Source organism: Cryptotermes secundus, unplaced genomic scaffold (assembly GCF_002891405.2).
Source record: "Cryptotermes secundus unplaced genomic scaffold, Csec_1.0 scaffold579, whole genome shotgun sequence".
NCBI classification, from domain to species: domain Eukaryota; kingdom Metazoa; phylum Arthropoda; class Insecta; order Blattodea; family Kalotermitidae; genus Cryptotermes; species Cryptotermes secundus.
In genome coordinates this window covers 795,185-809,056 of record NW_019719366.1, presented here as the reverse complement: position 1 = coordinate 809,056, position 13,872 = coordinate 795,185, and the positions used below count along the sequence as shown (strand labels likewise).

General features: G+C 41.9%; 1 protein-coding gene across 1 annotated transcript in view; it reads right to left on the bottom strand.

Moving 5' to 3' along the window:
- Positions 1-13,008, bottom strand: part of LOC111865014 — a 31,871-nt gene extending 18,863 nt beyond the window's left edge. The window contains exons 1-2 of the mRNA XM_023852709.2: positions 12,953-13,008; positions 1,274-1,511 (exon numbers count right to left, since the gene is read on the bottom strand). Coding sequence (XP_023708477.2) covers positions 1,274-1,502 — 229 coding nt within the window. The 5' untranslated portion in view covers positions 1,503-1,511; positions 12,953-13,008. The remainder of the gene's footprint in view (positions 1-1,273; positions 1,512-12,952) is intronic.
- Positions 13,009-13,872: the final 864 nt, after the last annotated feature.

Here is a 13,872-nt window from a genome sequence, read left to right as displayed (position 1 = left end):
ATCAGGTGACCTTCAGTGGACTTACTTATGGAGCTGAGCCCTTCTTGAGGAGAAGCTAAATCTGCAGCTACTCAATAATTTTACAGCATTTTATGGAACCCGAAGGTTCTTTACCGTGTTCACAAGAACCCTCCACTGATCCCTATCCTGAGCCAGATCAATCCAATCCATCCCATCCCATCCTATCTCTCTAAGTTCAATTTTAATATTGTCAACCCACCTACGCCTTGGTCTTCCCAGTGGTCTCCTTCCTTCTGGCTTTCCCACAAATATTCTATATGCATTCTTCTTCTCCCCCATTCGTGCTACATGCCCTGCCCACCTCATCCTCCTTGACTTGATCATTCTAATTATACTTGGAGAAGAGTACAAGTTATGAAGCTCCTCATTATGCAGTTTTCTCCAACTTCCTGTCACTTCATCCCTCTTCGGTCGAAATATTCTCCTCAACACTCTGTTCTCAAACACCCTCAGTCTATGTTCCTCCCTTAATGTTAGAGACCAAGTTTCACACCCATATAGAACCACCGGCAGAATTATACCTTCAGTGGGCTACATGGCATTATGTCTCACAAGATGGATCTTTTCGTAACCACCGCTGTGAGAACCTCATGCCCTACATATTACAGTGTTTGATTTTGCTACGTGACTAACGCCTTGAATTTATCTGCGCGGTCTTCCTTAAAGCATGTGCTTGGACATTCCCAGCAAATTACAGATTCCACTATCTCGGAGGCCTACGACAGTATATTGTCTTGAGCCATCGCAGTTCAATTCACATTTTCACAATCCATTTAGATCCATTTTATTATTATCCTCCTAATTATTTCTTGCGTTCCTCGTGGTCTCTTCGTTTAAAGTTTGCAACTAAAATGTTATATGCATTTTTTTTTTATTTTTGATTTTTAATCTGCTCGGTCTAATGGCCTAACGGAGATATTTTTTTTATTGCTAGTGGGGTGGGACTAAGTCCCTTGTACTGCGGCCACTTCTGGCCTATTGTACCAGCCCCAGATGATAGGTGAGGGTGATTGTGGAGCAATTGGTGGAATGAAGATTGGCAGGGGAAACCGAGGTACTCGGAGAAAACCTGCCCCAGCGCCACTTTGTCCACCACATATCCAACTTGATCAGACCCGGGATCGAACCTTGGCCGCCGCGGTGGGAAGCCAGCGACTAACCGCTTGAGCTATGGAGCGGCCCAACGGAGATCTTTACCTGCAGCTTAGTTTTATCACCCAGGATTTGAATTACTTGTAATGGAAACCAGTACCTAGCCCAACGAATGCTCGCACAGTTTGGTCCTGCAGGCACTTGTTCACATCGGCAAGGAAGAAACATTCCACAAACGGCCACCAGATGGGAGTCGTCGTCCCGCGACTCTCTACAGCTGTCCTGTTTCCCTCACTGGGATCGCTACTGCTGCTCGACGCCACAAGGAGCAGCAGCGTGACCAGAGAGTGCCACAGCGTCACATCAGCATGCCTCAGTAGTGCCGTCATGTTGCGAACCTGTAAAATATAGCAAAATGGTCAGGCCGAGAAATATGACCGGACTCGCTTCTAAAGTATGATGTAATTGGTTAAGATGTTTTTTATAATTCCCGTGCTGATGCCAATATCCCCTTCCCCCTCAACAGTAGTCACCTCCACGAAGAGGAAACAGTTCCCCGGTCACCGTTTTGTTATTGTACTTAATTGTACTAAAGTCGGATTCTTTGGTTCTATTACGTCTGCTCTACAGACGTTCCAGGTCCGTAAGTGAACATCAGTCGTCTCCGCACTTTCAGATTTCGCACTTCTATTAAAATGAAATCGTTTAATGTGCGGGAAAATATGACAGCTTTGTGAACTTATATGGAAACTTTGTATGAGAATCTGAGAGTCTTTCCAAAAGTAGGGCTTATCTTCGTAAAGGAGCATGAAACTTAAATTCTCCTTTCCCTTATATATAGCTAACTCCGTGGCGTTTAGTCCGCAAGCGAACCATACCGACCGAGTAAATGCCGCTTTTCGTCGAAGTTAGTGCCAGCTTTAGCTGATAGAGGGTCTCGCGAGGTCAGCGCAACGAATCCCCACGGCCGTTAATCTCGGTTTTCTAGACCGCTCCCATAAGTATATAAGTAAAGGTATCCCTGTAAGAGGCCGTGGAGGCCCATAGGGTTGTGAGATGTTGAGGTTCCCACATTTTCTAGACCTTCGGCTCATAGATGGCGGTAAGGTTGTCAGCCTTACGCGCCGGCCGCCCTTTACCCCCAAGAACATTCCAAGAATATTCCTGGTACTCATTTCTGTTAGAGGCTAAGTCGACCCCAGGGCCATGGTGCAGCTGAAAGGATTAGGTCAATTGAAAAAATCCAATGACGNAGAACGCCGTCTAGCGGAAATACACACAGAAACCTTTGTCGGATTTTTCTAGGTTTTTTGTCTATTTGGTAGACTCATGTGGACCATCACAGAGAAAGATTCTTCAGCTAGTTTCAATTTTGTAGTCTCATCATCTACTCACATTTTATTTGTCGGAATTTTAGTTCCTGAGGCGTATGAAGAAATCTGCCGTGGATTCATACAGACCGCCAGACGCGGTCTCATGAAACTGTTTAGAAGACATTTTGTTCCCGTTAAGGAATGTTCTTAAGGTATTTCATATCCTTTCTCGCATAAGCCATTAAAGAAGTATGTCTAAACTTAACAGCACACAGATACAAACATACGAGCGCTACATGAAAGGAGATGCAGCATCAGAGTCATAACTTGCGCTGTAAATTATACGGCACTACAAATGTTCTTTTTTCCCGATAGTGTTTATGGAATAAACTGCATTTGACTAAATCGGATATGCTGATCACAAAAGGAACAGCCGAAATTTAATACATATATATTTTTATCCTCTAATCTTGTATGCAAAACATGTAAGTGTACATAACGCTTTAGAGAGAGTTGGAAGTGACATCATTTATATAGCAGTAAAACTCTCATCTAACGTAAATCATATTAGCGCATAATAATTCATAGAAACTTATAAGGACACTAAGAAAAAATTCAGAGTGAAAAAACATGCTGCTTTGTCTTAAAATTTAATACAAAAAAATTGTCACGTGGTGCAAAATATGTGTCAACTTTAAATCACATATCAGAAATAATTTCAAAATAAGTTTTTTTTGTATATTACTATAACCTTGCTGACTAACGTTGTGTGAGAATGTGGCAAAGTGGAAACAAATATGCATCAATTGGGATGCTAATATTCACTCGCTCAGGAAAAGAGAATACGAATTATAAAGCTCTTCATACATAAATTTTTATCTAGAAATAGCACTAACAAACAACGATGAATTTCATGGTGAAATTATGAGAAGAATAACTTCTGTAAATGATTTTTACTATTCGTTTTGAAATAATTGTTTTGCCTACCCTCCTAAACGCTGATATAAGCCTATAATTTTCGGTTTGTATGAGTAAGTAACAAGATATTCCAAGTTACTTTGAGGAAGTCCGCGCCACAGCTCAAGCGGTTAGTTGCTTGCTTCCCATCGCAGCGGCCCGGGTTCGATCCCGGGTCTGGTCAAGTGGGATTTGTGGTGGACAACGAGGCGCTGGGGCAGGTTTTCTCCGAGTACTTCGGTTTCTCCTGCCAATCTTCATTCCACCAATTGCTCCACAGTCACCCTCCCCTATCATCTGGGGCTGGTACAATAGGCCAGAAGTGGCCGCAGTACAAGGGACTTAGTCCCACCCCACTAGCAATAAAAAATACTCTGGGAACAGAATAAAGCATCAATTAGGTCCACAATTGTCTGAAATAAAAGTGCTCAATAAGGACTTATTTGTACGTAAGAACGATAAATTGAGCAGTGTATAATACAGGATGATCCGTTTGAGGTGTCACAAAAAGAAACAAAAACTTTACAGAAAATAATTCACTTTTTATCAGTTAATGGTACATACACGTGTAGGAGTGACACCACTTTCGTGTCCCAACACATTAACACTCAATACGACCGCCACGGCGGACGTGGCACAATTCACACCGCGCGAACAAGTTACGCCACGTGGCACGCAGCATTTCCGGAGTAATCTATGCAAAGGCCGCGGCGATCTTCTGGCGGAGGTCAGCTTTATTCTGTGGTCTTTGTTCGTACGCAAGTGACTTAACGTACCCCCACACGAAAAAGTCTGGAGACGTCAAGTCCGGGGAATTCGCGGCAATGGGATGGGCCCATCACGGCCGCACCTGTGATTGTTGCATGTGTCGTCTAAAAACTTCCGCATATGAGAGTCCAATATCGCAGAGCGCCGTCATGTTGGAAGATGATGGTGTCCAAACTCCTGGAGCATGTCTACGGTTTACTTTTCTGACTTCTCAAATGGATCATCCTGTATTACTCGTATATGACGAGGATCGTCATTATTTGCAGAAGTCACTTATGCATTGCTGTATTGTGAAACGTAGAGAGCTACTACGGGCTGACCATGTGGGAATCCAGTGCATAGAGAATGCTCTCCGGGAAATGTCTTGGGATTCCTCTACTTGGGAAGATCAGCAAGCTGGGGGGATAATATTTAGATCCATTTTGGGGAGACAAATTGAGGACTGTAAGTAGACTGAGTTAGAGCAAAATTTTCTCCCGTTTCAGATTTGGGATTAACTGTGTTTAATCTTACGGTCCTATTAGCACAGTGTTAGAAGGCCTGTTTCAGAGTCAAATGTCTTCCCTAGTTTAACAGTTCATTGCTCCGTGGGCAATGATTCGCCACTCAAGGACAGACACTTAAAAGTCGTTGATGTTAATCATTCTCAAGCCATTCACATGCACACATACACATACCATTCAATTAGCATAATCTCCTGCTCTTCGTGTTTCATTAATCTCAAGATGGAGTTCAACAAATAGCACATTACGCGAAGATCGGCCTTACGAACAATTGTGGTACAAGTTGTTCGTAGGCGTGAAGACAGCCCTCGTGTTCTCGAAGTTAGCAGGTGTAAAGGTAAAGCTATCCCTGTAACAGACGTCGAGACTCACACATTTTCTAGACATTCGGCTCACAGATGGCGGTGAGGTCAGCCTTTCGCGCCGGCCGCCCTTTACTCCGCAGAAAGATTCCTATTACTCATTTGTGTTAGAGGCTGATTCGAACCCAGGACCATAGTGTGGCTGGGTAGATTAGGTAAAACAAACAAAAAACAAACTCCGTGCTTTTAGTCCACAAGCGAACTATTCCGACCGAACGACCGCCGCTTGTCGGCGAAGTTAATGCCAACACTAGCGGATAGAGGGTGTCACGTGGTCAGCGCAACGAATCCCCGCGGCCATTAATTTCGGTTTTCTAGACCGGGGCCGCTATTTTTCCATTCAAGTTGCCCCCAGTTATCCTCACGAGGCTGAGTGGCCCCCGTTCCGGACCCATTACTTCTCAGAAATTCTGGTGGCGCCGGGAATCGAACCCGGGACCTCAGGATCTGTAGCTAGTAACTCTGACCACTAGACCACAGAGGCGGTCCGAAGGATTAGGTAAATTAAAAAAAATACCTCATCGGGACTCGATCCTGCAACCTTCCGGCTTGTAGCATAGTGCCTCAACCAACTATGTTACCGCGTGCCCCAGTTAGTAGATGTACTGGTTTAAAGAATGCAAAGATACTAGACAGGAGTAATTACACCGGTCGTCCGTGAACTTATTATGAATGAAGTTCCTGTTTGTAGAAGCCAGAGCTCGTTGGATGCATCTGGCCGAGACTGGAGCTTTTGTCAACATAGAAATGAACCTTCAACTTCCATGAAGAGCGGGGGATTTATTTATCATCTGAACTATCAACACAAAAAAAAAAAAGAAATTCTCTGCTCTAAGGACTAATTTTTTAAATTTGTTTCTAGTCAAGATTTCTATTTTCTGTAACACTTTGTGCGCGAGATGGCTTGGTACAGACTGTACACTCTGAAAGCAAATGCGCAGTCGCTTTGTTTTAAAACAAGCGGAGCTATCCAATTCCAACGGTAAATTAGAATGTAATTCTCACAAACATGTTTCGTATCGAACTCTTGATATGACGTGGCCTCTTCAGGCGGATGAGAACTGGGACAAAATGAAGTTGTCTCGTGTTTGAAAAATAATCACGCTTTGTACAACCGGCTTTCATAGACAGTCGGTCACACACAGCATACGCCGGCAGTGCAGTGTTGTATAAGCTCCAGGCTCCGAGCATCTAACTAACACAAATGTCTGGAGTCCAGGCACAGGCGAGGCGGTTGTCCTTTATTTTCATGTCCGGATCATGTCTGATGCTCCCCTAGCCTCTTATACGCGACAGGTATTTTTATTCTGACGCTATTTGATGCTGATATACGTATATCATAACTCACTCACGGAGCTGAGCTCTTCTTGAGAAGCCGCCAAATGTGCAGATACTCAAGAATTTCCCAGCATTTTATGGAACCCGAAGGTTCATTACCGTATTTACAAGAGCCCTCAACTGCTCCCTATCCTGAGCCAGATCACTCTAATTCATACCATCCCAGCCTGTCTCTCTAACATCCACTTTAATATTGTCCACCCACCTACGCCTTTGTCTTCCCAGTGGTCTTTTTCCTTCTGGCTCTCTCACCAATTTTCTACATGCATTCCTTTTCTCCCCCATTCGTTCTACATGCACTGCCAATCTCATCCTCCTTAACTTGGTCATTGTATTTGGAGAAGAGTACAAGCTATGATGCTCCTCATTATGCAGTTTATGTATGATAACTAGGGATGGTAAATCTAAGGGCTTGAAGTTCGGCATTCAATTCCTAACAGTAATTTTCACCCCACTACAGCTTCCAGACTCAATCAGCCATCGCAGAATGCTATCCAATAGACATATTTCCTTCAATATTAACCTCGTGGTGAAGTCTTTTGAGGTCCACAGAAATCACACAGCACCACGTAGCGCTGAATATTGACCTCACACACAACACAACCGCGCTGCACCCTAACAGGACTCTGCATATAACCCAAGAAACCATGGAATTCTGGAAACAAGGAGTATATATTGGAAAAGGGATAAGTTTTAACTAATTTTATTGGTATTCAACAAAAAAAGAAAACAAAAGTTTTAACAAGATTTTAGAGCAACGAACTAGAAAAAGCAATTCATTGCATGAATTATAAAAGTATCTACCTGAAGATAACATTATAAGGTCGAAACATATCATAGAAGTAGCACACCAACAGTACACGAGCGCGACAAGAAGTTGCATGTTTAAGTCTACCCTGGCAGATTAAGCAATTAACCCATGCAACAGGAAACTGAAATCTAATTTAAGTAAAAGTAGAGGTGTAGCGATGAGGTATGCACATTATGCTCTAATGTTTGTGTTCTGAAGGCCCTACCCCCTTTATGTGTTGTCGACAAAGCTCCAGGTCCTGCTGGCCCAGTGGGTAGCAACCTTGTAAAGGTCCCTTCCCAGGGTAACGTAGCGAGCAGACAAGACTCGTTAGCTATGGTATGCAACCTGTCAAAGATATGGAAACCCTGAATATAAACCCCGGTCCTCCACGATAGGGGTTTTGCAGCAGCCTCGTAACCTGCTCAAGTAAGTAAAAGGGTGAGGAGGAGGAAGACGAAGAAGAAGGTGGTAGTGATGGTGCTGGTGATGATTATGATGATCATGACGACGAAGAGAATGTTGTATTGAGCTTCACCAAATCAACAGTTACATCAGACAGATACGGAACAAAATTAAAATTGAATTTTCCTACACCTTTTAGTGTAAACGCCTTCACCCATGTGAAAATTTTAAATGAATTCCGCAACTTTAAAAGCGGGGGGACTCGACTAATTCTTTTCATGGTTTCGAGTGGCTGAAGTAGCGTTTTACGGGTGTACTTCTACTGCCTTCAGTGTGTCAGTTTGCATGTAACTGTACAGTTTTGTTCCGATATGTTTGGTGTTTAAAGCTCACGCCCTAATATTTGTGGTGTTACAGGTTATTTGAACCTTCTAATAAAGCAAACGTTGTGGTGCACTTGTCTGAGTTTGACCTATTTTTTTATTAGCTCTATTTTCCGCATCACGACAAATTTGTGAACACTGAATATCCCAAATTTGGGCATCAGTGTTTCCATATTACACTTATTAGTACAAACTGCGTTTAAAGAAATTTGGTGACTTGACGCAATTGCAAAATAGGACGAAATAATGCACAGGTACAGCACAGCGTGAGGTAGGGGAGAATTACGATATGTACAGGGAAACATAACGCATTCCATATTCATATATTCTCATGATATTTTTCCTTAGTGTCTGAAGAAAACTGTTGTTGAATTTATCTGGCAGTTATACTTCTATATGTAGTTAGAACCTTGACCAGTTATATGTATTTCAAGAGAATTCTTGTATGGAATTATCTACAAATTTCCGACAGATATTGTTTGGAAGCATTTCTTTCTGTTAGCTATAGGGTATTTTCTTTTCTTTTTCTGTGGCGCTACAGCCCCAATTTGGGCCTAGGCCTACCTCCATGAAAACTCTCCGTTTCACTTCGGTTTACTAGATCTTACACATTCGGTAGGACTCCTTGGGCGAGTGATCAGCTCGTCGCAAGGCCTCTACCTGTAGACAAACACAGAAAAACGCACACAAATATCCATGCCCTGAATGGGATTCGAACCCACGATCCCGGCTTCCGAGCGAGCGAAGACAGTGCATGCCTTAGACCGCTGGACTACCGTGACCGGCAGCTATAGGTTATACCTGTCTATACAAATATAAAGTGTCCGGATGAAAGGTATCCAAAATAAAAAAAAATTATATCTCGGAAACTAATTGTCATACACGTATCCGGTTTATGTCATCGGAAAGGAAAAATCTGAAAGTTTTCTCCTATGCCTGGCTTACGCGCATGCCCCGCCATATTTCTGCTACCATGTTAGGAATCACCTGGACAGAGAGATATAGCTGGAAGATGGATCGGCAGAGGTGGAACAACTGCATGGCCTCTTATGTCGCCAGATTTAACTCCACAGGATTTTTTTTCTTGTGGGGTTATGTGAAGAACACTGTCTACCAGGTTAAGATCAACGACCTTCAACACCTGAAAGCCCGCATAAGGGACGTTGTGGCTATGGTAACACCAGGCATGATTCAGGCAACGTGGAACGAGACCGAATATCGTATGGATATTTGTCGTGCCCCCATGTAAACCTTCATTGAAATTTATTGAGGAAGTTATATACCCAAAAAAACTTTGATGGTTTCCCTTTGTAATGGTGTAACCCATAAATGTGTATATAAAATGCTTTCTGAAATATAATTACTTTATTTTGGATACCTTTCATCCGGACAGTACATAGACACTTACATGTACGTACATATATGTAGGCCTATGTAATACGACATTTATTTTCTTTCTGCACGACTGTCTACATTCGTAGGATAACTTACGTTAAAACTGAGTGAAGAGCTATTTGTTTCAATGCTGTCACCACGAGTTACCACGTGTAAAGCAAATACTGCAGTTGTAATAAAATTAATATAAGCTTATGCCACTTATAAAATCACTTTATCGAAATTTCAAATGGTAGACAATATTTTATAATGATAAATGCAATATACATCAATAAGCAGACCAGGTCTTGGCTCTATTACGAAAGTGAGAATTTAAACAGTAAATGTTTATGACAATTCAATTCATTATTTTAAACCCGCTGTTCCAACAGCCTAATGACCTATCACGGAATAACCACAAATGAGAAGGAGAAGGGGGAGTAAATAATGTACAAATTCAATATAACGCTGCTGCTGGTACTACTACTACTACTCTACTACTACTACTACTACTACTACTACTACTACTACTACTACTACTACTACTACTACTACTACTACTACTACTACTACTACTACTACTACTACTACTACTACTACTACTACTACTACTATGTCCAGATTTTGGCGTGAGAGGCAAATGACTGTCCAAAAGTTGCATCAACAAATTGTTAGACTCGGTAGATCTAACTTTGAACTTTGACGTATTTTATACAAATGCTTGTTTTAATGTGCCATCTTGGAGCCGATTGTCTAGATAATGTGGGACCCTCAACGTATCACAACCCTATGGGCCTTCACGGCCTGGTACAGGGATAGCTTTACTTTACTTTACTTGTTTTAATGTAACAATTGTAATGTAAATAAGGCCAATCACAGTGGCTGTGCGGTCTAAGGCATGAACTACCTTCGCTCGTTCGAACGCTGAGATCGTGGGTTCGAATCCCACTCATAAACATGGAAGTATGTGTGTGCGTTTATTCTGTGTTTGTGTTGCTCTGTTTGTAGATAGCGGCCTTGCTATGGGCTGATCCCCCGCCCAAGCAGTCCTACCGTCTGTGTAACACGAAACTGAAGAAGAGGCCAGGGCCAACAAAGGGCTGTAGAGCCATTTACTACTTAATGAATGAACGTAAATAATAAGAAATGACTGGACTTGGCATGTGAAAATATTAAAATATCGCCGTATATGCAGACGAAGGGCAATTGTTCAGGTAGTAATTTGATTATCTGTTAACATCTGCTGTGCACACAAAAACAAAGTGATATGTTACCTATATCAGACGGGTGATAAGCACTGTTTATTTGCATAGCCGAAACCGACATTGTAATATCATTATACACTGTAATAACTGTTCCATACAAAAGTGCAAAATAACGTAATCACATAATCCATTACGCACGAACTAACCAGTCTGCCAGCTGATGCACAAAATTTTCAGCCCGTTTTTAACTGCATATTGGAGAATTCCGTTGTCAGTCCGTTTGCCTGACGTCATAAATCATACTGACGCGGTGATTTTAAGAAAAATCGAACAACTCAGTCTCCGTATGTAAGATTTGATGATTTCACGGCGGTGACTATGAAGAAAGCAGTCTCCGTTTTAATAGACTATCCCAGGCATGTCCAACGCGTCGATCGCGGGACGATTTTTGGTCGATCTCATAGGCCTATAAGGAAATTATACGTGGGAAACGTGTAAATTCACTTGTAATATAATGTGATGATATTCAGATTTTGAAGGGAAAACACACAATCTGATCGTTAAAAAAATGCAAACCTTTCACAGAAGGAGAATTTGTAAAAAGTGTTTTCTTGAAATAGCTGACAAACTTTTTGAAGGATTTAAAAATAAGAAAGACATCATAGCTACTATTCAAGATCTTCAATTATCAAGAAAAACCATTATGCGGCGAATAGAAATGCTGTGTGGAAACATAAGTGAACAGTTGTTGAAAGATGTTTCCAATTGTGTTGCTTTCTCCCTCCAACCTGATGAATCTGCAGACATCAGAGAGAGAGACAGACCAGTTACTGGTTTTTATTCGGATGGTTTTTGACGATTTCAGCGTCAGAGAAGACTTACTTGGAATGATTTCTTTAAAAGGGAGAACTACGGGTCAGGAAATATTTGATTATTTCTATTCTTCTGTCACAAAGTCTGATGTTCCATTACATAAACTTGTTTCCATTACTACTGATGGGGCAAAATCAATGACAGGTCAGGTTAATGGTTTTATTGCCCTCTGTAGACAGCATGATGACCTTCCTGATTTCCTTTCTTACCACTGCATCATTCGCCAGAAAGTTTTGGCAAGCAAGAGACCCAACACAAAGACTCTTATGGACATAGCTTTCAAAAGTGTAAATTCAATTCGTGGAAAATCACTTCGAAGACGACTTTTCAATCTAACTCTTGAGGAAGGGACACCGGATATAATTTGGCATATCGATGTAAGATGGCTGAGTAGGTACAAATTTTTGCAGAGATTTCGTAGTTTGCTGAGTAAAATAAACAGTTTTTTTTAAGGAGAGGGGAGATGAGAAAGCAGAGTTAGAAGACGAGAAGTGGTTATTTGAGCTGGCATTTCTCGCTGATTTTACAAGCAAACGAAGTGATATTAACCTTGAACTACAAGGTAAAACCAAATGCATTGCTGAGATGATGAGTACAGTTTCATCCTACAGAAGAAAATTTGAGCTAATGATGACTGACCTTACAAACAATATTTTTGATCACTTTCATAATATGCAGGACCATCTGGTAAAATATCATAATTTTGTTTTTTAGACAAAGAAGTACGTGAAGAAAGCAGTCTTCTGGGATCCAGATCCACAAGGCCACGCAGTCCATGACCGACTCACATAGCAACCCCCCACAGCTTAACAGTTTAAGGGTTAATGCCGTCCCATTAACCTTGCCTTTCTCCCCCGATACACTATTCTACACCTGCTCTAACCTTGCTCCTGCTCCCGAGACCCTTCCCCTCTCCCTCTCCACTGATTTCCCATGTAGACCTGTCCCTTCCTTTCCTGCTCTCATATAGCTCAGTTTACTTCCGACATTAGTCTGCTTGCTCCTGCTCTCACTGTCTCTTCGCTTGCGGACTTCCTTATTTTTCCTTCTACCCTGAAGATGGAGGCGATACGTTCCTCCGAAACGTCGGTTAACGCCACATCTACACGGTGCCACACCCCAGAAGACTACTTTCTTCATAGTCACCGCCGTGAAAACCTCAAATCTTACAAAGAAGTACGCGACAGAAATCTGTTCTCTTATCCAAGATTTTGGAAATAGATTCTGTGACTTCTAAGAAATTAGAACAGTTGTAGAGTACTTGTCATTCCCGTTCAAATCAAATTTAAACGTTAAAGAAACTGCAACTACTATCTGTGAAAATTACCCATTGAGGAAGACATCTGTTGAAAATGAGATATTAACCCTTAAAAATGACATTTTTCTCGAGACTCGTGCTGGACAAGAATCGTTTTGGAAGTTGGTGTTTAGACACAAATTTCCCAACTTAAGAAACTGTACACTCCTGTTTCGGTTCAACTTATTTGTGTGAATCTGCGTTTTCTTACCTAAAAATGACAAAGAGTAAACAACTTTCCAACTGAAACTGGCCCTCACCCAATACTCACCTGACTTCCGACAGCAGGTGGATGAAATGTAGACCCAGACGTCTCACTAACGAACAAGTCTGTACTTTCAACGTGTGTTGCTTTTACAACAAACTTCATGTGTCGTGTTATTTTTACCAATATTTTTGTTTAAAGCGAGGTACGACGATAGGAGGGGGTGGTAGATCACTGGCAGTTTTGACACTAAAAAGTCTATCACAACCTCTTTGAAGTTGGACATGCCTGGACTATCCTATTTCTAGACTCACCAAACATAGCTTGTAGCAGATAAGCAAACATGTACAGGTCTACATTTTCCGAATGTAGTAACTTCTAAGGTACAGACTTCAGTAGTTAGTCTGTCATCGTCATAGAGTCAAAACAATTTCGTTGAAGCTTGCCCTGAGACACGACTTTTTACTGTGTTGTTCTCATGTCAACATTACAATGGCAACAATACATATCGCTAATATACTTAATTGTAGTGGGTCTGGAACGGGGTCCAGTCAGCCTCGTGAGGATAATTGAGGAGCTATTTCAAGGAAATAGTGGCTCCGGTCTAGAAAACCGAGATCAACGGCCGTGGGGATCCGTTGCGCTGATCATGCCACACCCTGTATCTGCTAAAGTTGGCACTAACTTCGCCGCCAAGCGGCGGTCGCTCGGTCGTTATAGTTCCCTTGCGGACTCAAGCCACGGAGTTTGTTCTGTTTTTGTTTGTAATATACTTAATGAGTTTTAGGGGCACTCCTGCTTCCTAATCTTGAGATTCCGAGGTCAAATCTCAGCCCAGGAACAGGCTTTATTAACTAAGATTTTCCTAGTTTTCCTCAAATAACCCATGTAAATTCCAGAACATTACGTTAAATTATGTCTCAGCTGCTTCTTTCCATATACGAGTACATCCTTTCCAATTCATTATGCGCTAACCATCCTATATC